The 26,619-nt window shown below is 35.8% G+C and overlaps 1 protein-coding gene across 6 annotated transcripts; it reads right to left on the bottom strand.

Annotated features, from left to right (window-relative positions):
* Positions 1-171: 171 nt before the first annotated feature.
* LOC123561401 (zinc finger protein 862-like) lies at positions 172-25,659 on the bottom strand. 6 transcript variants are annotated; one of them, XM_053553230.1, is made up of 16 exons: positions 25,573-25,659; positions 23,708-23,857; positions 23,126-23,244; positions 22,426-22,575; positions 21,844-21,962; positions 21,318-21,442; positions 20,375-20,521; positions 12,808-12,921; positions 6,039-6,119; positions 4,502-4,784; positions 3,875-4,079; positions 2,939-3,566; positions 2,441-2,624; positions 2,086-2,222; positions 1,531-1,732; positions 172-404 (listed from the first exon to the last, which is right to left on the bottom strand). In XM_053553230.1, the coding sequence occupies exons 10-13, from the start codon at positions 4,668-4,670 to the stop codon at positions 2,499-2,501; spliced, it is 1,128 nt and encodes a 375-aa protein (XP_053409205.1). In that variant the 5' UTR covers positions 4,671-4,784; positions 6,039-6,119; positions 12,808-12,921; positions 20,375-20,521; positions 21,318-21,442; positions 21,844-21,962; positions 22,426-22,575; positions 23,126-23,244; positions 23,708-23,857; positions 25,573-25,659; the 3' UTR covers positions 172-404; positions 1,531-1,732; positions 2,086-2,222; positions 2,441-2,498. The 6 variants fall into 6 exon arrangements, with proteins under 6 accessions (XP_053409205.1, XP_053409208.1, XP_053409204.1 ...); XM_053553233.1 differs by having other exon boundaries at positions 4,502-6,119; positions 23,721-23,857; XM_053553229.1 differs by having other exon boundaries at positions 4,502-6,119; positions 12,808-12,882.
* Positions 25,660-26,619: the final 960 nt, after the last annotated feature.

Below are 26,619 nucleotides of genomic sequence, written 5' to 3' on the forward strand. Positions count from 1 at the left end.
TTTACCTTAGCAGATGTAGAATATATTAATTTAGAAATCAAGTATTTTAAGTCATTTGTTCGTCATAATGTGTTATATGATCTTAAAACATTTAACAGTATAACAATGAGATAAATAAAAGACAAAGAATGGTACATGTTCTTATTTTATGTCGAGTAATATGGAATAATCATAGTTCAGATTGTCTGCACACATCACATTCTTTAAATTAAGACACCATTATTATAGTTCTGATCTTCTGTCCTTAGTATTGTGCCATTCTTTTACTGCATTGTGGAAATCAAAGTTCTGTAATTCTGGTCCCTGCATGGACACTTTCAGCAACGCATTCAAAACTTTCATGCTGAGTGATGCACGGTGTGTTGTATTCACTCGATTCAATGTGCTGAAACCTCTTTCACAATCTGAAAATACAAACTAGAGCTATCACTAAAGAAGATGAATGTACCCCCGCATGCACTGACAGAGTACATTGCAATTTGATGCACACAAGATTGCATAAAGATGTGGACTGTATGTATATAGACTGTATGTATACAGTATAGTAACAAAAAACAAAGTCCCATAACAATGCAGAATATTTATCTTAAAGAGCGTAACATGCACCATGCACAACAAGGGTTGGTACTGATCACTTATGTGAAGTTTCATTAAATTGTGTGCAAGGGTTCGAAAGATTAGGCGCACACAAGATTGCATATGCAGACTGTATGTACATAGTATGTTAACAAGAAACAAAGTCCTATTACTCTGCCATTTTGTTGTTGGAAGAACCTAACATTCCCCATGCACAACTACTGTTGTTACTGTTCACTTGTGTGAAGTTTCATTTAATTGTGTCAAGGGGATGAGGAGAGATGGTGCGCACAAGATTGTGTCTATGTATATAGAATAGCAACAAAAAACAAAGTCCCGTAACTCTGCAATTTTTTTTTCTGAAAGAACCTAACATGTTCCATGCACAACTACTGTTAATACTGATCACTTGTGTGAAGTTTCATTAAATTCTGTCAAGGGGATAAGGAGAGATGGTGCGCACAAGATTGTGTCTATGTATATAGTATAGTAACAAAAAACAAAGTCCCGTAACTCTGCAGGTTTTTTTTCTGAAAGAACCTAACATGCCCCGAGCACAACTACTGTTGTTACTGATCACTTGTGTGAAGTTTCATTAAACTCTGTCAAGGGGATGAGGAGAGATGGTGGGCACAAGATTGTGTCTACGGACAGACAGACGGACGACCTGAAACCAGTATACCCCCCCTTACAACTTTGTTGTCGGGGAGTACAAAAAGGACAATGTATTTGTTGTTTTTTCCAGAGCAAGGGTAAGTAAGGATGGATTTATATTGTACAAGTTTCTAAGATTTTACATGTATCTTCTGTTCTTCTGCACAATTAATTGCAACAATATTTCTGTTAAATATTAGAGTGTGAATTAAAAACAGCATTGCAGGCTTTTTTCCACACAGAAGCAGGCTCTGTATTTTACTTCAAGCAGCAAATTTCAGAAACAACATGTATACATACCAGCTGTAGAGGTTGGTAAAAGCAGTCCCAATGTAGCTACTTTGCTCAGGTTTGGATGGGACTCCACAAGACTACCAGCAATCCACTCCATGGTACTCACAGCATTCATACTGGCCATTTCTGGTGTGGTAAGGGTGGCTTTCACCTGTGTCCACTCAATTACTGCACGATCTTCATCAAGTGAGAAGTGTGATGAAAGAGCCTGAAATGAAACAGAAGTTTCCATGACTTGACAAAATGAATCAAAACGTTTTTACTGTTGATAAGTTTTGGCTTTTTTTCTTTTGAATACTTTGGACCATACATGATGCTGTAATTATATTAAGTAAATAAATAATCAGCTGTTTATCTTGCATAAAAAATATTGACTTCCTTGAAGATAATTCATTCATTCCTTCTACTGACTAGGATTCTTTATGCGAGTAAGTAGGCTGTTGCTTATAGACTGTGCAGTCTTTAGAAGTTTTCTTTCCTTGAAACAATGGTTAGGTCATCTTCCCTTAATAACATTAAAGTAAAGTTCTTTAAATAAAAAAGAAAAGAAATTATATATACCTTGATTTCATCATTGCCGTATGTTGCATCGTCACAAGGAATATCTCTTGCCATCAGGATATCAAACTGCTCAATTATGGGCAGGTCTAGAAACCGACTAGGTTGTCAATGAGTTTCTCAAGAAAGGGACGATATATCTGAAATATTTTGAATTTTTACTCAATTTTCAATCAATATTAGTTTCAGTCTCGGTAGAACAGTTTTAAAAAAAATAATGCATATGGAAGGAAAAGATGTAAAAAGCTTTTTAATGATAAATATTAAACATCTATTCTAATTACATAACTTCTAATGTTTGTGGTCTTTGGGTTCTAATACAGGTATAAAAACTAAACAGAGAATAGTTATCAGTTACCTGCTCAGAGAAATCATCTAACTGCTTTTCTGTTGGCTGTCTGATAGTAAGGTTCTGCTCAGAGTGATGTAATCAGAGCTGGGGCCTTTTTCATGTTTTCAACTGGTTCTTCTCGGAGCTGTCTGAGTAACGATAGGGTACTATGGACCAATGGTTTCACAGTGGTGAAGATTGCATCTTTTGCCTGTTAAAAAAAATGTGTATAATTTCATAAAATTTGCATTTCTAAATGTCTTAAAATTTACAATTATAGTAAGTATTATGTAAGTTTATACAGATTTATTTTAGCTCAATTGTGAAGAAAGCTTGTAGTTTTTTTCGAATCCCAAACCAGTATTGATGTCTCTGTGTAGATGTGGATCTCGTGGTTTTATAAATCTTATTAAAAGGCAATCATAATTGGTAATTTTTTTTTTTTTAAATTCGTAATTTATTTAAACAATTTATAAAGGTATTTTTTAACAGATAAAATGACGGTATTTTAATAGATCTACATACCTGCATAGCTTTCGACAGAGCAGACATGTGTGGCAGAATGTCACACATCATGCTGAGTGTGAGCAGAAACTTGTACGTCTGTACGAACACAGCCAGGCCCATAGCTTGGGAGTCGTTTCTTTCCTTTGCTTCCCTTTCAAGACTTGCGATGACAGACGGGAGACACAGCTTCAAGGTCTGGGTTGCTTTGTCGTGTGACAGCCACCTGACGTCTTTGGCTTGGCTCAGTTTCAAGACTGGGTCGTTCTGAAGATCTTGTATCTGGCGCAGACCGTCCATTCTCACAGCACTGTTAGCGTAGAACCTGTGTAGTTGACCCAAAATATCCTTGAACTTCTGAAGATAGGGAACACCCTTGGATGCCTGTCCAACTGCTAGAGCTAATCTATGTGCAACACAATGGTTAGAAAGTAGATGTGGTACCTGTCTTCTTAGTTGTGTAGATACCCCATTCTGCCGGCCGACCATCACTGCTGCACCATCACTACCAATCGCACACATCTTCTCAAGTGGGAGGTCAATTTCTCTCAAGAAGTTGGTTAGGCTCTCTAGTATGGCATCTGCTGTACCAGATGACAGGTGTAGTACGGTCATAAACTCTGTGCAGCTCTTGCCGTCTTTCAAAGACCTGAAAATATTCCAAGAAAAAAAAACATTTCATAACATATACAGATTTGCTTCAAGTCAATACTTAGGGTTCCTTTACAGTATAGTGGTCTAATAAATAAGCCTTGGAATTGAAACTCAAATCACTGGTTCAAATCTTGTCAGGTGAATTTGACTGTACCAGCTGAAGTTAAATGATCATGTTTGAAATGAAAACCAATGATTGGCTGGTTAAACTATGTTGTTTTCTAGAATGTCTGTGTTCTGCTTAGAAACTTAAAGGCAGTATTTATTTCATGAATTAATTAATTTTAATTTACAAATATGTACCTTGCATAGACAATCAAGTCTTTGACCACAGCCACATCGGTTGTCTCATCTACCATAATGGAATACCAAGGTGAAGCTCGAAGATCATTCAGTAACGGCCGCTGGACCAGATTACCCATTGTCAAGACGGCTTCCTGTATGAATCGCTGCGACTCTCCTTTGTCGTTGTCACCTTTGTGCAGATTATTCAAAACCTGTTCTTTACCTAAAATTTACAAAACATGTAACTTGATGTTTCTTGGTGCTCTTAATTCAGCTAATATACAGCTATACTAAGAGTTTTAAGGTGAACAATTCAGGCCCTTCTTGAATAAACATGTTTTCACAACCATTACAACTTTACCTGCAAATTTATTTCAGTTGGTCTTTTTTTCAGCATAGTTCTAAGAATATAAAATAATAACTATCTTATACATAGAAACAAAATGTGATTGAAATTTACCTAAATACACTGATTTATGTACATATTGCTACATTAATTCAATAAAATTTTAATACATTAAACAAATTATCTTGGCCTAATATTTGTGTGGCCTGTTTGAAACTAAAATTCTTGTAATGTAAATTTCATATATTTCATGCAAACATACAACATCAACACAATTTAAGTTTAAAATGACTACTTACACAGATCTAGTATGGACTTGTAGTTGGTAGTGTGTGGTATTTCGTTCTTCATTAGCCAGTACAAACACCTGAAAGCAGCTGCCCTAGCTTGCTGGTTTAAAGTGACGCCTTTTTCAGTTGAAGAATGAATCGACTGCGTAGGTTTGGCCTGACTCGCCTCAAATGCCATGGCCTCGTTGTGGGACTCACTCCTGCTGTGTCTTTTTACGGAATCTTTCGTAAGCCATGTACAAGGAACGTCTACAAAGGCAGCCTTCCCAATCTTGACTTTTTTCGGTCGTCACTGACAAGGTAAGTTTAAAGATGAATCCATGAACTTTTTGCAAGCTGGGCAAGTGCATTTAACCTCTTCGGTCTTGCACGCTGGGCATGCTTATTTAAAACCTTCTCGGTTTTGCACGCTGGGCATGCACAGGAGAACAAATCTTTTTTTAGGTCTGCACGGCAGAACACGCTGAATGCTGAGCATGTGCAATGACTACTTCTCATTTCTGCACGTGTTTCTAATTGTGCAACACAGTTCATATTATGCTGTCAACACTGGTGTTGCTTCCTTTTTCACCCAAAGTTGGAGAAAAAACAAGCAGGTGCCGCTGTACATAGACCATGATCGGAAGCAAGTGTTCAAAGCCATATATAAAACGGTTTAGACAAAATATGGAACAAAACTTAAACTAATTTCTATGTCAAACAAGAGCACCACCTTGCGGGTACAGACCCTCATCTGATTTTTTTGTCTCTGTATATTATAATAGAAATATTGTCCTACCTGTGTGTTTTTATGATATTTTCTAAGTACAAAATGGGACATAATTCTTGCAAAAAGCAATGTAGAGTTATGGTACTTGCTGTTCTGAGTCAGCTTTTAATGGCGAATAGCTGCACTAAATTTTAAAGCAATAGCTTTGACTGTTAAGGAGAAAAATTGACCTAAATGCAAAACTTAACCAAGAAATCTAAAAGGGGCCATAATTCTTGCAAAAAGCAGGATGGAGTTATTTTTCTTGCTGTGCAGAGTCAGCTATTGATGGTGAACAAGTGTTACAAGTTTTAAACCCAGCTTTGACCTAAACATAAAACTTAACCGTTATAAAGTGGTTCCAATCAGCTTGAAACTTTCTTCACAATCAAGCTAAAACAAATTAGTATAAACTAAGCAGTTCAGACAAAATATGAACTAGTATGAAAAACTCAACTGATATACAAGTCCAAAAAGGGCCAATATTCAGCCAAATACTGCTATGAACATTGTTTTTGTGTATTACAAAATTATCGGGCGTTTTGTGTTCATTTCATTGTAAAACTTTTTCAACTAGAACCTCGTGATCCATATTTTGTCCCAGTTTTATCACCATTTTCACGAATATTGCTGCATGACAAACTGTATTTCCGATGTTGTTAAATCAAGTAATGTCTTGGATTCATTTTAAAACCAATATCAGCTTTTAACTTGTGATTATTGAGTACTATAGCTACCATTATTACTCAATGAGTTTCGATTACATAAAATGAACAATGGGTTGATAGTCTGATTTACTGATTTAAACTGTATATAAAACAGCAGTTTTTTCTTCTACATCAGTTCTGTTGATCGGATCAGTGACAGGTCTTTTTCTTACTGAAAAGATAAATGACAGTATAGTTTAGTTTTAAACAACATATGAGCCACACCATGAGAAAACCAACACAGTGTATTTGCGACCAGCATGGATCCAGACCAACCTGCACATCCGCACAGTCTGGTCTGAATCCATGCTGTTTGTTAACGGTTTCTCTAATTGCAATAGGCTTATTTAAAGTGAACAGCATGGATCCTGACCAGACTGCGTGAATGCGCAGGCTGGTCTGGATCCATGCTGGTAACAAATGCACTATGTTGGTTTTCTCATGGTATGGCTCAATTATATTTTTTTTAGATTAATAGAAGTTTTTTAAAATTTATACATTTATATATTATAGATTTATAAGTTCAGACAATTTAATATAAAACTAAAATGGACGAGTATTTGCATATCTATGATTTTGGAGGCAGTGCCTGAAGCAATGTCTCATTCAAAGAAAATGACAATACTAGTATAAATGAGAATAGTTCTGTTTGCTCGCCCAACCCTGCCACACAACAGGTTGAAAATGAACACTTTGGAATAAGAGACTTTAAATTATATGGAAAGCCAAATGTCTCAAGTTAATATACAATATATAACTTGTCTGGGTAATACTTTTCAAAATGTAAACAAGGCAGTCTGAAAGACAGCTAAATCCCCCGCCACTGCTATGGATAGTGAAAGGGTAAACCTATGACCTTAAGCTGTGACCTTGACCTTGAACTGACATGACTGACTCATGAATTTTGCACATGTTCTTGATGAGGTGATCATTTGACCCAAGTGTCATGAAAATCTTTCAAGGGGTTAAGGAGATACAGAACTCAAACCTTTGACCCTGAGTTGTGACCTTGACCTTGAGCTGACATGGCTGACTCATCAGTTCTGCACATCATCTTGATGAGGTGATCATTTGACCCATGTTTCATGAAAATCCTTCGGGATTTAGGGGGTATGGACCAGATGCGAAAGTGTTACGGATGGACAGACGGATGGACAGACGGAAGGACGGACAGAGACCATTCCTATAACCCCCTCCACTCGTGAATTACAAATAATACAATAAATCAATGCAGAAACCTTACTATGTACTGTAAAGTCTAAATTGTCTGAGACAGATCCTGACCCAGAAATACGATTTAATCATCATGTAACAAGGGCCACCATCAGTTGTGAAACACAAAATGATTCTTGTAATTACTTAAGAAATGGGGCAGAAAATAATAACTGTGTCTGAAATGGTCAAAATATTCAACAGTCTGTTCATGAAATGGTACCCACATATCAGACTTTGTCCACAGCCTGACCCATAAACAACCTAAATATGAGACCCCAAACTTCTATTGGTGATGAAGATTTGCAAGTTTTTTTTTTGCCCAGTTTCAAATAACAACAGAAATAAACGGATGGGACTATGCTCAGAAATCATTATATTTGGCAAGTAGTCTAACAGGTAGGGCTCTGTCACTTTTAAGTGAAATGAATGAATGCAGGATGCACAATTTTTGTTTGCTAGAAGAAAAACTAAAAGCATGGTTTTGTTCAGAAAATAAGGCTGAAGTATTTCACACTCAGACAAAAAGTTGTGTTCGTTGAAAAGGGAAAACCATTCCAGAAATGGCTCAATCAATTAGAAAACTGACTAGGCTAGCATATCAGACTGGCAGTCAAGATGTTATCCAGGCATTATCCCTTGATAATTCTATACAAAATTTATAGATGCCTAAAATGACTTTGATATAAGGTTAAGACTGTGAGAAATAGCTCCAAAAACTATTTCGGAAGCAGAGAAAATAGCAGTAAGGATAGTCATATAAATTAGCTGACAGAAACAAATACATGTAACTTAATAAGCTTGTCTGTACTGTATATAAAGTAGATAGTTAAAAAGAAAATATTGCAAGCTGGTCTCATGTAGAACAAGTAGAAAATAGTACAGGACAAGAAAGAGTAGGCAATAAAACTAGGCAAGCAAACTTGCCATAATAACAATGGCAGTAGAAATCAGATCTTGAACCAAATCGATCTAGAAATAGGAACAAAAATGAAAACAGATCAAAATATCAGAGACATGGCAATTATTACAGTCGCTATGATAACCATAGACCTTGTAATAAGGGGTTTTACTGCTAAAAAAAACAGTGGTGCACAAAACAATGATTGGTCTCACCAATATATAGATCAGCATAGGTTTAACAGACATATTCAAGAAAATGTACAGTCAAAAATTTACACTCAGAACAGATCATACAAGTCTGAAATGGTTAACGAACTTCAAATATCTTGAAGGTCAGTTATGTAGGTGCAACATACTCCTGAAGGTATGACCTTTGACCCCGAAGTACAACATTGATTTTGTAGGTAGCCATCTAGAACATGCGCTCTGCACATTGTCTAGATTTGGTGAACATTTATACCAAGTTCCTTTACAATCCTTCAAGCAGTTCAAAAAGTTACAGAGCAGACAAAAAACATATGACCCCGAAGTGTGACCTTGACACGAGCCATCCAGAACATGCGCTCTGCATATCGTCCCTATGTGGTAAACATTTGTGCAAGTTTCTTTGAAATCCTTCAAGGGATTCAAGAGTTACAGAGTGGACACAAAATTGCTAACAGACAGACAGACAAACACCAAGGGTATGACATAATACATCCCTTCAGGCATATAAAAACTATGACTATGAAATTGAACACAGACATGGAACGGTTCATGATAATGTGGATGCACTCAACAGGAGGCCATGTTATGAGAACTGTATAGACTGTGATAGAGTAGTTAACAGATCTGTTCATCCTTCAGTTGCTGGATTAGTTCTTAACTAGGGATGGGAACGAATATTCGAATATTCGAATATTCGGAAATCGGTCGAATATTCGAATATGAAAATCAAATTCGAATATTCGTAAATTTTTGTATTTTTTTTTTCAAAATAAGTATCATTGATTTTGGGCAATATGAGCATGCTAATTCTACAGAATAAAACCATGTCATGTTTGTTTATCGAGTATCAAAAGGTGTCCAATTAACAAGAAAATAGCAATGCATAATTGGCAGGGGCAATCGTTACGGATTAACAGTTTGCAACAGGCGTCAATGTGTCAGATGAATGTCAAAAGATGTCCAATTAACAAGAAAACTGCAATGCATAATTACCTGGGGTCATCGCTAAGGATTAACAGTTTGTATTAGGCGTAAATGCGATATCTTTTTATCTTTTGTTCATTTTTATTGGCGCCTGTTTTATGTAATTGTAGATTTTTTTTTTCGAAAACAATACCAAACTTGTAGATATTGCCGATCTTTTCACAATATTTTGTACGACGTTTCAAACCATCCGCAGAATCGGTTTTCATTCGCAATCGGCCGTATTCGAATTAAATTTTGAAGTACTTTATAAGAAGATCAAGAAATAACAATGATTGATGCATACGTTCATGCTGAAGGAGGTTTATGTCTGCCTTACTTGCTTTTTACACGCCGATTGAAAATTTTCAAAATGGCGGCGGTAATACAACAGCGCGTCACGTGTTTAAATGGGACGACCTGCTATTTTTAGATAAAATTGCGACGGTCTAAATTATAATCGTTTTGATTTTTTGTATCATTTTGAAGCTAAAACACTGAATTAGTTAAATATATTCATGGTTATACTGACAGAATCGTGAAATAAAACGCTAGGATCGGCGGGGTTAGCTAGGTAGGATCGGGTTACCTGAAACAAATATTTTTGGCCTTATTACTTACGATGATCCGCTTTAAACAAATGAATACGTTGTGTATATGCCAATCACTTAATAAGAATTTAAAGTTTCCATTAAAACAAACCGAATATTCGAATATATTCGAATATGGCAAACCGAATATTCGAATATTGATTTCAGTATTCGTTCCCATCCCTATTCTTAACCCTTACCGTGCTAAATTTATATAATGAACTTGTCTATCTTCCAATTTGAAGAGTACCATTAACTGTTAAAAGGGGTGCTTACCAATAAGATACTGGATGAATACAGAATAGTGCAGATCATGATCAGACTGCACATGTGTGCAGGCTGATCATGATCTAAACTGGTCGCAAAGGCAAAACCAATCGTGTCCAGCATGGTAAGAGTTAAGCACAATGAAAAGGTAGAGCAACCTGTGAGTCAGAACAAAGTGAAAATTTAACCAGAAGTATGTACATGTAATACAGTTTCTATAGAAATTGAGAAGTCCGAGTCTGCTTGTCTTGAATTACCTTTACTTTCAATACTGGTAATTCTTGGGCTAATAGTTATAAAGATACCTTTAATACTTGTGGTGTTCTTACTGTATACTCTGTTCAAAATGTCCTGTAAAAAATTCTGTGTCAGGAGAGAAATAAGTCATTCCTGTAGAGAACTGTTTGGGAAGGAAAGTTGTAATTGCTAACCAAATAAAGAGGTCTGAAGATATCTGTCTTAGTAAAACCAGAAACAGTAAAGAAGTGTCTAATCAAGATGTGGTAGTGGTCAGAACTTTGAATTCTGATAAAGCATCTAGATCTGATAAAGGCAAACACCCATCTTCTACCGGGGTAAATTCTAAAGTGACTAATTGGGACAAGGTAAAGTTCACAAATTTAAGTAGTTCTTTGGACTCTTAAGAGGTTAGATCAATGTCTGACAAGAATCCTAAAGATAGAGTGTGTTTACCTGTACTGTCAAGTAGAGGTAGTAGAACTTGTATTCACACAGAGGTTAACAGCAGATCAAATATTAGCAAAGACAAGGAAATGATAGAAGTACTAGTAGATACTGTGAAATCATTTTTATTCGCGTATTTCGCGCTAGGACCGATGCGCGAATTTAAGACCGCGCTATTATTATTTTTTTATTTTATTTCTTCATTTCTAAAATTGAGAATGCGCAAATTTAAGCCCGCGCGAAACAGCCCTTTTTCACGTCTGCGCGAAATTTCATGCCAGCGAATTTAAATGATTTCACAGTAGCAAACCAAATAGAAACTAGAGCTGCTTTTGAGAAAAGCACATGTCTCCAACAACTGCAATTCCCAATCAGACTTTCAGTGCTTTGATTTTCAAAAACAAGAGCACCGCCTTGCGGGTGCTGACGCTCATCTGATTTTTTTGTGTAACAGAAAAATTGTCCTACCAATGATTTTCTAAGTCCAAATAGGGCCATAATTCTTGCAATGATGGTGAACAAGTGTTGCAAGTTTCAAAGCAATAGCTTTGATAGTTTAGGAGAAAAGTTGACCTAAACATAAAACTTAAAATTTCTGCTAAACCAAGAAATCTGATACAAGTTTCAAAGCAATAGCTTTGATAGTTTAGGAGAAAAATTGACCTAAACATAAAACTTTACCAATAAATCTGATATTTTCTAAGTCTAAAAGAGGCCATAATTCTTGCAAAAAGCAGGACAGAGTTATGTTTCTTGCTGTAAAGGGTCAGCTATTGATGGTGAACAAGTGTTGCAAGTTTCAAAGCAATACCTTGGATAGTTTAGGAGAAAAGCTGACCTAAACATTAAACTTAACCAGGCAACGCTGACGCCGACACCGATCAAGTGACGACAATAACTCATCTTTTTTTTTCAAAAAATCAGATTACAATCAGCTAACAATGTTTGAAGGGCCATAATTCCGAAGTGCCTGGGCCGATTTGGCTAGTTATTACACTTGGCAGAGGACTTATTGGCAAACACATTTTGTTAATGTTTCGTGAAGATTGAATGAGAACTATTTGACTTAAGAGCGTGGACAATATTAGTGACAGACGAATGGATGGAAGGACACACACACAAAGGAGTACATCAATATATCTCCCACCAAAGTAGTGTGGGAGACATAATTATGAGAGCTTAGGGCATAATGCAGAAGTACAAACTGAAGTAGATGTAGAAAATTTAGATTTAGAGTATGTAGCCGAGTTGCAGAAGTCAGACCCAATAATCAAATGTGTGTTGAACTGATTTGAAGTAAATGAGAAACCAGAATGGAATATTTTTTCTAAATTTTGTGTAGTGCTAAAATATTTCTGGTATAGGTGAGAATCTCTTGTTGTAAAAGAGAATGATGTTGAAAATTCAGTTGAGTTCCAACTTGTATTACTAAAGTGCTTTACTGGGTGTGTTGGCACAGTTACATGATACTGTGATCAGGGGTCATTTAGGGGTTAAGAAAACTTTAAGAAGAGTCAGGCAAAGATCTTTTTGTACGGTCAAAGAAAGGATGTAGAGACATGGGGTAAAAAATATATAGTATTTGCTTCTAAAAAAAATGCCAAACAAGAAATTCAAAGCACCAATGAGAAAATTCAATTGCAGGGAAAGATGGGAAGAACTGCAATAGATTTTGTTGGTTTGTAAGGAAAACAGAAAACAACAACTGATACTTGATGGTTGTTTCTGATTATTTCATGAAGTGGACAGAGGCCATTCCCCTCCCGAACACTCGAACTGCTTCTACTGCAAATGCACTATTTGAGCACATTATATCAAAATTTGGTGTACCAATCTCCATTCATACAGACCAGGGTTCCCAATCTGAGTCCAAGTTATTTCAAGAACTTTGTAAGTTATTAGGTATCCAAAAGGCTAGAAATACTGCCTTCCATCTGCAAGGTGGAGGTTTTATTGAAAGAGCAAACAGAAGTATTCTTAATATGCTAACAGCCTTTGTGTCTGAACATAGAAATGATTGGGACAAATTTGTACCTTTCTGCTGGATGGCTTATCGTTCATCTATGCATGAGTCTACTGGTGTGACACCTACAACAATGGTATTTGGTTCTGAAATTAAATTGCTATTTGATTTAGTCTTTGGTAAACCTGAAATGATAAAAAATCATGAGTCAGATTATGTTACTCAACTAGAATCTAAACTCGCATAAGTACATGAATTTGCTCAAACCAAGCTTACACTTTCCAGTGATGCAATGAAAAAAGAAATATGATATTAATAGTCATTCTATACAGTATGCCGAGGGTGACCATGTCTGGTATTACAATCCTCAACGTACAGTTGGTCTTAGTGGTAAACTAGTCTGACCATGGAAAGGTCATTATTAAGTTTATACTAATTTATTTTAGCTAGACTTTGATGAAAGCTTAAAGCTAATTTGAACTACTGTCGAGTCTGTTTCCTGGAAAAACCTGCACTGGTGCTATATAAAAAGTCATGGTCTTGACCCCAACAGGGCTCAAACCCAAAACCCCTGGGTTGAGCGGCTGACACCTTAACCACTAGCTTGTAGAACATGAAATGCGCCCCCAGCCGATGAATTCAGTAGTTGCACTTTAAGGAACAGAAAGTATTTGGTCACAATGCACTGGCTGTTTGACAAACTGACCTCAAATCAATAGTTATGGGACATTTACCAGTCATAAGTGACCTCCGTATGAAATCTGATCTTCGCCCAAAGCATTTTCTAGTTATTTGGCAAAAAAAGTTATACTGTTCTCGGTCAATGTGACCTTGAACTTTAACCTAGTGACCTCAAAATCAATAGTGGTAATCTGCTGGTCATGATCAACCTCCCTATCAAGTTTCATGATCCTAGGCCTAAGCATTCTCAAGTTATCATCCTAAAACTGATCAACTGTTCTGGGCCACTGTGACCTTGACCTTTGACCTACTGATCTCAAAATCAATAGGAGTCATCTGCTGCTTATTATCATTCCTATTAAGTTTTGTGATCCAAGGCCCAAGCATTTTTAAGTTATCGTCCAGAAACTGTTTAACTGTTCACAGCTCAGTTGACTAATTTTAGTAGAGTCACACAAGAAAAATACAATGTACCTGTGAAATCAGTTTAAAATTTTGCCAGCATTTTCTGACAGGAAGATTTTTAAGGTTTCCACTTTATACATGAAGGAACCATATATACGTGTCCTTATAGCCTCATAAGAGCATATTTAGCCCCTAGAAGCAACAGAATGAATAGATGTTCTGTTTCCACTAGGCCACATATGTACATATGTGTAAGCATGGATGGGTAAAGACTATTATCATATCACCTTCCCCACATTTTCATGTCCCCATTTGACTCATCTTAAATAAGTGTGGATGTGATTTGTTAGCAGAAGACTAGTCAAACAGGAACATACATGCTTTTTAGGAGAGGTCTCAACCGAGTCAAATGGGAACATGATTTGTTAGCAGCGGACCTCTGCAAAATGTTTTATGCCCAATACATAGGCCATGACATTTAAGACATGAAGATTTTTATAATGTTTCTTACAAAAGTCTATGTAAAACAAGTGACCTCAATGGGCAGAGCCAATTTTGACCAAAGGGTCAAAATCTATAGAAGCTTTGTAGAGGATCATTAGATAATGCTGCTATTATGCAGACAATACTACACTCACATACCAAATGTCTTGATGTGGGAAATAAAAGTTTGCTTTTTTTTTTAAACTATATGCTTGCGACTCAATTTTTCAATCCTGTGACACCATTTTTGTGGGGTTTGAAAAGATCTAGCCTGTTTATTCTACACGTTCTTTTATAGTTTGCTTGGAAGCAGTGATCTAGCAGTTTACTAGTAGTAAATTATTACATCAGAATTACTGACACTTCGCCTTAACAGAAATATAAATTAATTACCAATAATTACTTAAGTACTAAAAGATGAAAAGTCTAAAATAATTGCTGTTAAACAATAGGACTGAAGTTACTTAATTAAAGAAAATTACTTACTTATTAAGAGAAAAGTCACAGTGAATTTAGTAAAACTCTTAGGTAAAATATATAGCCAAAAACAAGAGCTGTCACTATTAATGACAAATGGCCCCTGAAGTGTGCCCAAGAATGCTACAGTTGTCTGTGCAAAATATGCCAAAATAGTTTAGGTACAAATCATTTTGTGACCTTGACCCTGACCTGAGAGACTCGGGTCATAAGCACGACACACCTTCTCAATATGGTTAACATTTATATCAAATTATTTTCTAATCCCATGATAAAAGGCAGAGTTATGGACCAGACAAGAAACAGACCATGTTAACTTTGACTTCTAAGTGTGACCTTGACCTTTGAGCTGGGTCTTGCGCACGACACTTTGTCTCATTATGGTAAATATTTATGCCAAGATATTTCAAAATCCCTTCATGGATGGCAGAGTTATGGACCTGACACGAAACAGACCCTGTTAACATTTGACATCTAAGTGTGACCTTGACCTTGAAGCTATGGGTCTAGATCTTGCACAAAACATGTCACCTCATTATTGTGAACATTTATACAAAGTTGTTTCAAAATCCCTTTATGGATGGCAGAGTTACAGCCCGGTCAAGACGCACACACTCAATCACAGACGGACAGTGCGATTTTAATATTCTGGGGCATAAAAAAAAAAAATAATTATTGATTATTAAATCCTAAGAGAATGTTTTAGATGTTGTAAGTCAAAAATATTCCTTACAGCGTGAAGAAATAGCTAAAAAATTCTGGGAGGTAAACTCTCCCAAAATGCATTCAACCATATAGAATGTAAGGTACATTCTGATTGGTCAGCATCTTTTTGATAAGCCATTCAACATTTATCTTACAAATCAGCTATGACCTTTACAATGTTCATGTAGCTGATCACTACCAATGTAAGCCTCCGCAGGTCTAGTCACAAGTAGTCCAAATTTAAATAGTACTCTTTTTCCTTTCCTAGTGCATTTTCTCAGCAGCAACGTGCTTCCTTTTACCCTACCGGGTTTCAGTACGTATCACTTTGCATTCTATTGAAATTGGCATGTTCCTATCACATGCTAGGTAAAAATGATGGCGTAAGAATTTAATGTCTCGAAAAGAGAAACTGAAAGAAGCGAAAAGTAGTAAATTCAGCGGGTTGCATTTAACGAACTGTAGTTTTCTTATATAAAAGTTAACACCCCCTTTTCTTTTTGTTTTTCTAAAGTAGCGATCTAGTTGTTTATGGGAATACATGTATTATAAAGTCTCTGAAAATCTGATATGCTAGAAAATGTCGAAAAACCATTATGAAGTAAGTGGATTTTATATGAAATAAAGAACAGCTGGATTTAGTGGTGTTCAGCCTGTAAAATCTTTGTCCCTAAACTAAAAATAGCTTAAAGTTCTTTTACAATAGGTCATAATGAGTCACTAGCTGATGAAAATAAAATGGAAATATGCAATGATTTAAAATGCAATTTGTAACAATTAAGATAAACTGAAAGTACTGACGTCTATGAGGTATATAAGCAATAATGAAGTATCATCAATGAATATACTGAACCAGTACTGAACTATGTAACAAGAGCTGTCTGATGACAGCGCGCTCAACTATTCGAAGAATTGATTGAAGAATGGGGTCAAAATATTTCCATAGATTTTCAGACAAAAGAAAAAATGGATTAAACAAAAAATGTTCCTGTATTTGTGGATTTTGATTAGTCTTGCACTAAATGGCAATGAGTGACCATGATGGCAAATATGTTAAGTTATATGTTAGACAAAATATGGACTTGTATGAAAAATTTAACTAATTTCCAAGTCCAAACAGGGCCATAATTCAGTCAAAATAGTTGACAGAGTTATGTACTCTTGCCTAGAGATGGAAATCATGTTGATAAACTAGTGTTAAAAGTTTCAAAGCCACAGTTCAAATAGTTTTGACAAAAGGCTGACTTGTAAGAAAAACTGAACAAATTTCAAGTCCAAAAAGGGCCATAATTCAGCCAAAATAGTTGTCAGAGTTATGTACTCTTGCCTACAGATGGAAATCATAATGATAAACAAGTGTTTAAAGTTTAAAAGCTATATGTCAAATAGTCATGACAAAACATGGGACATATACAAAACAGAACCAATTTCCAAGTTCAAAAAGGGCCATAATCCAGCCAAAAAAGACGACAGAGTTATGTACTCTTGCCTATTGATAGAGACTATTATACTGAACAAGTTATAAAAGTTTCAAAGCCATAGTCAAACACTTTACACAAAATATAAACTGGTACGAAAATCTTAACCAAGATTTCTAAGTCAAAAGGGGCCATAATTCATGCAAAATGCTTGACTGAGTTATGTACTCTTGCCTACAACTGGACATGGTGATGGTAAACAAGTGTTGAAAGTTTCATAGCTTTATCTCAAAAGACTTTGTCAAAATGTAGACTGGTACGAAAAACTTAACCAAGATTTCTAAGTCAAAAAGGGGCCATAATTCAACCAAAATGCTTGATGGAGTTATGTACTCTTGCCTACAACTGGAAATGGTGATGGTAAACAAGTGTTGAAAGTTTCAAAGCTTTATCTCAGAAGACTTTGTCAAAATGTGAACTGGTACAAAAAACTTAACAAAGATTTCTAAGTCAAAAAGGGCCATAATTCAGTCAAAATGCTTGACAGAGTTATGTACTCTTGTCTATAACTGAAAATGGTGATGGTAAACAAGTGTTGAAAGTTTCAAAGCTTTATCTCAAAAGACTTTGTCAAAATGTGGACTGGTACGAAAAACTTAACCAGGGTGTGCCGCCGACGTGAGTAGGATAGGTCTACTTATTCTTCGAATAGTCGAGCTAAAAAATCTATACAGATAAATCAGCAGTCTTAATGCATAAAAAAATGTTTGTTTCCCGTATCCCGACCTACCCTAAATTTTGGCCTGACCCTGAATGTTTTTATGGCCTTGGAGAACTTTTTTTTCAACTTTTTAACAAAAAGTGTTGCAAAACTGCACTTTTATGCTTTAAACATGGCCAGTGATGCTAGAAATCAACTTACTGATGCTCTAAAGGCATAACCCCCTTATTTGTATTGAATTTCATTTTTTGACACAAAAATAATTTCCGAAAAGTCTCGTTACTAAAAAAAAAATTTCCAAAAAATATAAATTTTTCCAACCTTCCTATTTAATAATTTTTTTTAGCATGTCACCGGAAACAAAGAATTCTTTTTTTAGGCCTAAAGCCCTTAATAGACTAGCTAAATGTCTATACTTTCTAAACTTAAATACATGTACTATTCTATTTGATTTAAATACAAACATTTATGAAAAATATTAGACTGTGAGATTATATTATGCAATACTTAAACCATGTACATGTATTTTATAACTTTATGCTGTAAAAATCTAACTTTACAATTAAGTCTTACAGCTTCTAAAAATAATATTTTTAAACCTGTCTTATAACAGGGGACAATTTTAATGACTGACAATGGATACTAGACCATCCACCTATACTAATAGCTTACCTTTAACAAAGTTCAGGTGTGCTAATAATTAAAACAGATGCATCAATACTTGCAATGCCTGAAAAGTAGCAGTGCAAAAAAATTAAACTGAGTTACCTCCCTTCACTCGTAAAATTTAATTTTTATTTTCTATTTTCTTGCTGCCTATGTATAAACAATAATCAAATAGGAACTTTCAAGGTAACTAACTCTTATCTAACACAAAAATATAAAAATTACTGCTCAAATCTACAAATTAAATGTTCTTTATACATCATTTACAGCACAAGAGTCATCTTACACCCCAGGCTGGAGTTTTCTGACACTAATCCCTATCTGTAATGCAAGAATTTTAACTGGAAAATAAGAAGGCCATAATGATATTATTATTATTATTATCATACCAGATTTATATGGCGCCCTTTTCCTGATAAACATATTCAAAGGTGACTTACATAAAATAAGCGTAGCCATACAGGGCGTAAAATTCAACCTCTACTAGTACAGACACAGGGCGATCTGACCAGAGGGACAGAGTAAGATAAAGCCCCCAGAACAGACAGAGAGAAACCCTTTTTAGATACAGGCCTGGCCCGATAACTTAGCCTAGCTCTTTGCAAATAGACAGTCTGGTTCTTTCAAGTGTCAGGTGTATAGCACCTATACACGTGAATCTGTCTTTCTTGGGAAGATCCAGTACAGGCTTTTTAGTTAGTAGGGAGACACAAAAGAAATTTCCAGTGCCTGGACCAGGATTCGAACACCGTAATTCTGGACTGACAGTCAAGTATGTTACCGCTAGACTACCAGCCCACCTATATGATGACATAGTAATCTAAGACACAAATAACTTTGCCATATAGGAAAAAGAAGCCCAACCCTAAGGCAGCCATATCTAAATAAAGAACAAGAGCTGTCTCCATAAGATGACACATGCCCCCGATGGCACTTTGAATGAATAGTTATGGCTGATGTTAGAGTTTAGGACCTTTGACCTACGGACCTGGGTTTTGCGCGCGACACTTCGTCTTACTGTGGTACACATTCATGCCCAATAATTTTAAAATCCATGCATGAATGACAAAGATATGGACCGGACACGCCCATCAATGCACTATCATGAAATATGACCTTTAACGTCTAAGTGTGACCTTGACCTTTGAGCTACGGACCTGGGTCTTGCGTGCGACATGTCGTCTTACTGTGGTACACATTCATGCGAAGTTATTTGAAAATCCATCGATGGATGACAAAGATATGGACCGGACACGAATGCACTATCATGAAAAATGACCTTTAACGTCTAAGTGTGACCTTGACCTTTGAGCTACGGACCTGGGTCTTTCGCGCGACACGTCGTCTTACTGTGGTACACATTCATGCCAAGTTATTTGAAAATCCATCCATGGATGACAAAGATATGGACCGGACACGAATGCACATCATGAAAAATGACCTTTAACGTCTAAGTGTGACCTTGACCTTTGAGCTACGGACCTTGGTCTTTCGCGCGACACGTCGTCTTACTGTGGTTCACATTCATGCCAATTTATTTGAAAATCCATCCATGGATGACAAAGATATGGACCGGACACGAAAATTGCGGACACACCGACAGACAGACCGACAGACGGACAGACGGTTCAAAAACTATATGCCTCCCTTCTGGGGCATAAAAATGATTTTAAGATATCTGGTAGATAGTTTTTTAAGGAAAATTTCTATACAATTTCTATACAATTATTTCTGAACTCTACCAGGAGTTTCTGAGAAAAAGATTGTTAAAACATTTTCCTTCAGGTTGCAACGGCAATCAGAATTCTGCATGGGTGACCTAGATATGAAGGAATCATCAAAAGAATATTTCTGTGAGGTATGGATGACACTGGTTTAGTTGTTTAGAAGGAGAATGTGTTTTTAAAGACCCTGTGGTCCATGGACAACAAACAGATGAAAAGTCACACATTCAATAATTGTCCTTAGTTGAATATTTTGTATTATTTTCATGAAAATCAAAGTTACTTTGATACTTTGTGAAGTCAAAGACCATAAAACTACTGATTCCTCTGTCTACAGCAGTTTTATCATCAAGTATACCTCAGTCTTAAGCTGGTATAATCCTTTCCCTGTTTCTATGACAATCCATTCAAAGCCATAAACAAGTCTAACTAGTGTGCACACAACAATCTGAGCTTCTTGGTTTGTCAATAGCATGCTGCAGCAAGATCTATCTCACAGATTTCTCTGCAAAATAGAAGATATTTCCTCATATGATATATATATATATATACATGTATAAAGAATATAAATCGCTATTTACCGTCCAAATTTGTTTACAAACCTGCATCACTTATATTTCAAATGTCAAAAACATCATCGGTTAATAATTTCTGTATAACTTTTATTTTTTAACTACAAAACATTAAATAGCAACACAATAAGAACCTTTTATTTTTATTTCTAAGGTAACAAATTTACAGTTTTAACTTTTGTAAAGTAAAAATCCTCACATAGAAGAGATACAGACTGGGCATGAAAAATGTCCTTAATCTGACCTTGACCTTCAAGACATGGGTCTGAACTTTGTACACAACACATTGTCTGATACTGGCAAATGTTTTGCCATGCTAACTGAACATCAATTTATACATAAAAAGACAGACATGATGGCCCTAGATAGCTCAACTGAACTTCACAGCTCAGTTGAACAATTTTAGTAGAGAGCCACACAAGAAAAATACATGTAAAATCAGTTTGAAAATTTGCCAGCATTTTCTGACAGGAAGATTTTTAAGGTTTCTTTTTTATACATGTAGGAACCACACATAGAGGAAAATGTTCTGACAACTGGAATAGTTTGAACAAACCGGTACAGGGTCATCGAAGAAATCTGTGGAATTATTCCAAAATTAGGCAAGCAATGACTATTGAAGAACTTTCTATTTATAGGTCAGGTGGTCATGTTTCAATGTTTGCAAATTTTCTTCTTCAGCTTGGGTATACTTTGAAGTCCCCATCTGGTATGGAAGGAATAACTTACTCTATGGAAAAGATTCCACTAAAGCCCATGCTACCTGGCATAACAAGAACACATAACAGACTGGGCACATCTCCCTATCCAAGTAAATAGCCTCGTTCAGTGCAAAAGTGGAGCATACCTTCATACTGGAAGTGAAACAGAATTATAGAACAGGAGTATTTCATGCCAGATCATCACATTAAACAAGTGTGTCTTAAGTTTAAATGAGCTTACATACAAAACTAAATCTGGACGGGGACACAGACAAGGACAGCTGAACATGGACATGAACTAAAGGAAGAGTGCATTAGTTTTACTTAACCCATCTATATGGTAGACAAGCGTAAAACTAGTTTATCAAGATAAAATGTAGCCACAGCTTTTTTTGTGTTCTTTTTTTTAAACTGAGTTACCTCCCTCTAACTGTAAAATCTGTTTTACATAAAATTCAGATTTTTTTAAGAAACTGATTGCATATATTCAGTATTTATCTTAAGTACAGCTTGATTAGTTAATAAATGATTCTAAACACAAATTATCTTCTTACTTTTTAAATGTTTTCTATGACTGCCATACACATGTTTCACTCATACACCATGTAGAACAAAGACATGCATCTCTTCACATCTGATCTTCATCGTCTGTAGCTATTCTGCACAAATTTCACTACAAAAAAAACAGGCATTTTTCACAATGTTTAATGAAGCCAAAGGCATTCTAGATGCACATTTAAACAGTTTTTGCACCATTCATACAGACTGCCAGACATTCAGTCAGAGTAAAACTGTGTAAAAGATCAATAATAAGCACCCTGTATGACATTTTATACTTAAGGTTGCAAATCTGTAACTAGTTAGATACCTGAAATAAATCAAAGGTTCTATGACAGTAATAAAATCACTGAAGTATCTCTACAATGAGAATATAAGGGCAGGTAATATGTTGAATGGAGTCTGAGAAACAACTACATGTAATATCTTCTTCTGCCAAGTCTGTATTTCAGTATCCCCCATGGACAGACTCAATTCAATCTAGTTTGCTATTATGTTGCTTGGTTATGTTCTATGCTTCCGAAGTACCTTTTCACAGATTTTATTGATATATATGCTGCTTTCACATGGATACAAACCTCATATGGTTACCTAGGCACATGTATCAATGATCCACCTGTCCTGACCCCAAAACTATATTATCTGGTCCTTTCGGATTATGTAGTCCATTCCATGCTTGCAAATATTCTTCTTCAGCTTGGGTAATAATTATGCTTTAAAGTCCCCACCTGGAATAGAAAGAATAACTTATTCTGTGGAAAATATTCCACTAAAGCTCATGCTACCTGGCATAACAAGAACACATAACAGACTGGGCACATCTCCCTATCCAAGTAAATAGCCTCGTTCAGTGCAAAAATGGAGCATACCTTCATACTGGAAGTGAAACAGAATTATAGAACAGGAGTATTTCATGCCAGATCATCACATTAAACAAGTGTGTCTTAAGTTTAAATGAGCTTACATACAAAACTAAATCTGGACGGGGACACAGACAAGGACAGCTGAACATGGACATGAACTAAAGGAAGAGTGCATTAGTTTTACTTAACCCATCTATATGGTAGACAAGCGTAAAACTAGTTTATCAAGATAAAATGTAGCCACAGCTTTTTTTGTGTTCTTTTTTTTTAAACTGAGTTACCTCCCTCTAACTGTAAAATCTGTTTTACATAAAATTCAGATTTTTTTAAGAAACTGATTGCATATATTCAGTATTTATCTTAAGTTCAGCTTGATTAGTTAATAAATGATTCTAAACACAAATTATCTTCTTACTTTTTAAATGTTTTCTATGACTGCCATACACATGTTTCACTCATACACCATGTAGAACAAAGACATGCATCTCTTCACATCTGATCTTCATCGTCTGTAGCTATTCTGCACAAATTTCACTACAAAAAAAACAGGCATTTTTCACAATGTTTAATGAAGCCAAAGGCATTCTAGATGCACATTTAAACAGTTTTTGCACCATTCATACAGACTGCCAGACATTCAGTCAGAGTAAAACTGTGTAAAAGATCAATAATAAGCACCCTGTATGACATTTTATACTTAAGGTTGCAAATCTGTAACTAGTTAGATACCTGAAATAAATCAAAGGTTCTATGACAGTAATAAAATCACTGAAGTATCTCTACAATGAGAATATAAGGGCAGGTAATATGTTGAATGGAGTCTGAGAAACAACTACATGTAATATCTTCTTCTGCCAAGTCTGTATTTCAGTATCCCCCATGGACAGACTCAATTCAATCTAGTTTGCTATTATGTTGCTTGGTTATGTTCTATGCTTCCGAAGTACCTTTTCACAGATTTTATTGATATATATGCTGCTTTCACATGGATACAAACCTCATATGGTTACCTAGGCACATGTATCAATGATCCACCTGTCCTGACCCCAAAACTATATTATCTGGTCCTTTCGGATTATGTAGTCCATTCCATGCTTGCAAATATTCTTCTTCAGCTTGGGTAATAATTATGCTTTAAAGTCCCCACCTGGAATAGAAAGAATAACTTATTCTGTGGAAAATATTCCACTAAAGCTCATGCTACCTGGCATAACAAGAACACATAACAGACTGGGCACATCTCCCTATCCAAGTAAATAGCCTCGTTCAGTGCAAAAATGGAGCATACCTTCATACTGGAAGTGAAACAGAATTATAGAACAGGAGTATTTCATGCCAGATCATCACATTAAACAAGTGTGTCTTAAGTTTAAATGAGCTTACATACAAAACTAAATCTGGACGGGGACACAGACAAGGACAGCTGAACATGGACATGAACTAAAGGGAAAATGCATCAGTTTTATTTAACCCAATTATATGGTAGTCTAGACATGCTTAAAACTAGTTTATTAAGAAAAAATGTAGCCACAGCTTTTTTGTGCTCTTTTTTTTAAACTGAGTTACCTCCATCTAACTGTAAAATCTGTTTTACATAAAATTAAGATTTTTTAAGAAACTGCATAGATATGCATACGATTACATATATAACAGGTGTGCCGTGGAGCATCTGATATTGGGGTGGTGCTCAACTAAGGCACAACTGCACTCTTTAACAATGTTTGAGTATAGACAATTAGATCGAAAAGTTTACACTTTTGCCCGAGCAGCCAAAGTTTACATTTTTGCTCGAGCGGCCGCCACACCACCAAAAAGATAAGCCCCCAATTAACTTCTTGGTGATTCTGCTAATTGACAATACAGATGTCCCTAAACGCTCTATCGATTTGTTTTATATTGTGACAGTCAAACTGTAACTGCGGTGGCTGCAAAAGTCAGAAATTAAAAAGCCGCCACTCAGCAACAGTAAGCTTGTCTATCTGAAATGGGTCTAGCTATGTTTGATAGCTCTTTAAAAAAATGTCAGGCAACAATATTTACTGCAGTGCGACTCTTCTGGCTCTTTGGTATAAGGGTACACTTCGAATTTTGGCCCCCGTCAATATTTGTAATAATTAGAACTTTGTGATTTTGGATGTCTGTAAATTAAGGTGAGATATAATGATTGTTAATTCTTTAGAAAATTTATACAGCCGGTACATGTAAAATTCTGATGTAAGTTGTAAAACTAACTGCTGCTAGCTTTGTATGAATCAATGAGACACCTTTTCGCGGAAAAATTCAGATCACGGAAGGGTTCTGTGCTTGTTGGTTGGTACTCAGGAACATTTCCGCTATTTTGTGAAAAAACGAGCTGTATGGGCCCCCATTCCGTTTATATCCTGAAGTTCAGTAAGAACTATTAAATCAAGAAATTCAATAAAAGCTGGCATTGTTCTTGCAGCGGGATCATTGCAGGCTGTTCAAAAGGTGCAAAACTGACGATTCTGGCATGCTATTTTTAATGGATGGTGTAAAACTTTTGTTTTGATAACTTTCTTTATTCTTGTATGAGAATCCTGATCTTGCCACTAATTAAAAGCATAAAACATGCACGCAATTTATAAAAAAAAGCCACCCTGGTTCTGCTCATAAGGGAAGTGCAAAATTGCAACTTGCTACATGTAAGACCGCCGTGCCAAAAATTTTCGAATCTAAGTGTACCCTGCTACCTTTATTTTGACATTACAATTTCATGAGCGTCTACCTACAGAGACTAATTTTCGACTTCAAAATAGCAAAATGCATATAAAAACATTAATATATACCTATATTAAAATAGTCCTTACAAACTCCTTAATAAAATCGAAAATTGCATGATACCTATTATCAAAAATAAACTTGAAAAAGTTGGTAGAAGCTACGTCCTTTTTCTTGCAACATCTGTGCAAATGGCGGAGACGTAAAAAGGGGAGGTAATTATCACATAAATCAACTATCAAGGTAAGGTATGTATCCGTCACAGGATGCAATAAACTTAGTTACAAGAAAAGAAGAATGAATATTATGTACAACACTGCGTCAAAGCACAGTAAATTGCATTTTTATAAGTATAAGTAAACACTCTAGATCTATTTTCAGCTCAGTTTTTCAACTGGTGGTGTTCCCTTCCCTAGCCCACTTGCCTTTCTGTTTGCAGGTAACTGATAATATTCTGAAGGAGATGAAAGAAACGCCTACACAAGTCCCCAAGTTCAGACAGAGTTATAAATTTTCCTATCAGAGAGTTTAGACTCTAACCTTAGTTTTCATTTCATAACTTTTGATTAAACATGAACCGGGTGTATTAATATTTCCAACTGTTTTTTGAATGGAAGATGGGCTAACAACACTTTTTGTTAGGACTCCAGTTCACTTTCAATTTCTGGGAAATAAATGTCTCTGATGTACGATAGCTCAGAACAATTCCAAATTTTCATTTCCGTCATAACACAATCTACAGGTTGGATCGACTTCATTTTATAAAATGCTACTCCGTACGTACGTGCCGTTCAGCAGTTTTAGTTTGACCGAAATTCTATTCACTCTTCTCGCAGAATTATCAGGAATTCGAAATAGTCATTGCGGTTTTCCCGGAGTATTTGTACAATTCAATAACTTTAAGCATTTGCAGAACGATGCACGCGTAAGAAAACTTTGAATCAGTTATTCTTTGACTTTTATAAGAAGTTGGCGTTTCCGAGCAGGAAGAATAACTGGCGCAATCAACGTACATTCAACTTCAGACAGGCAGTATTTGTAGAGAATCTTTTTATAGAAACGAACCAGCTATCACTTTCTATTCAACTTTTGGCGGGCTGATGGCGAGATAACCTTTTTTTCAACAGAATCGATTTAAACATATTTTATTCCTTCCTTTTTGTGACAATA

This window comes from Mercenaria mercenaria, chromosome 10 (genome assembly GCF_021730395.1).
Source record: "Mercenaria mercenaria strain notata chromosome 10, MADL_Memer_1, whole genome shotgun sequence".
In the NCBI taxonomy this organism is placed as follows: Eukaryota; Metazoa; Mollusca; class Bivalvia; order Venerida; family Veneridae; genus Mercenaria; species Mercenaria mercenaria.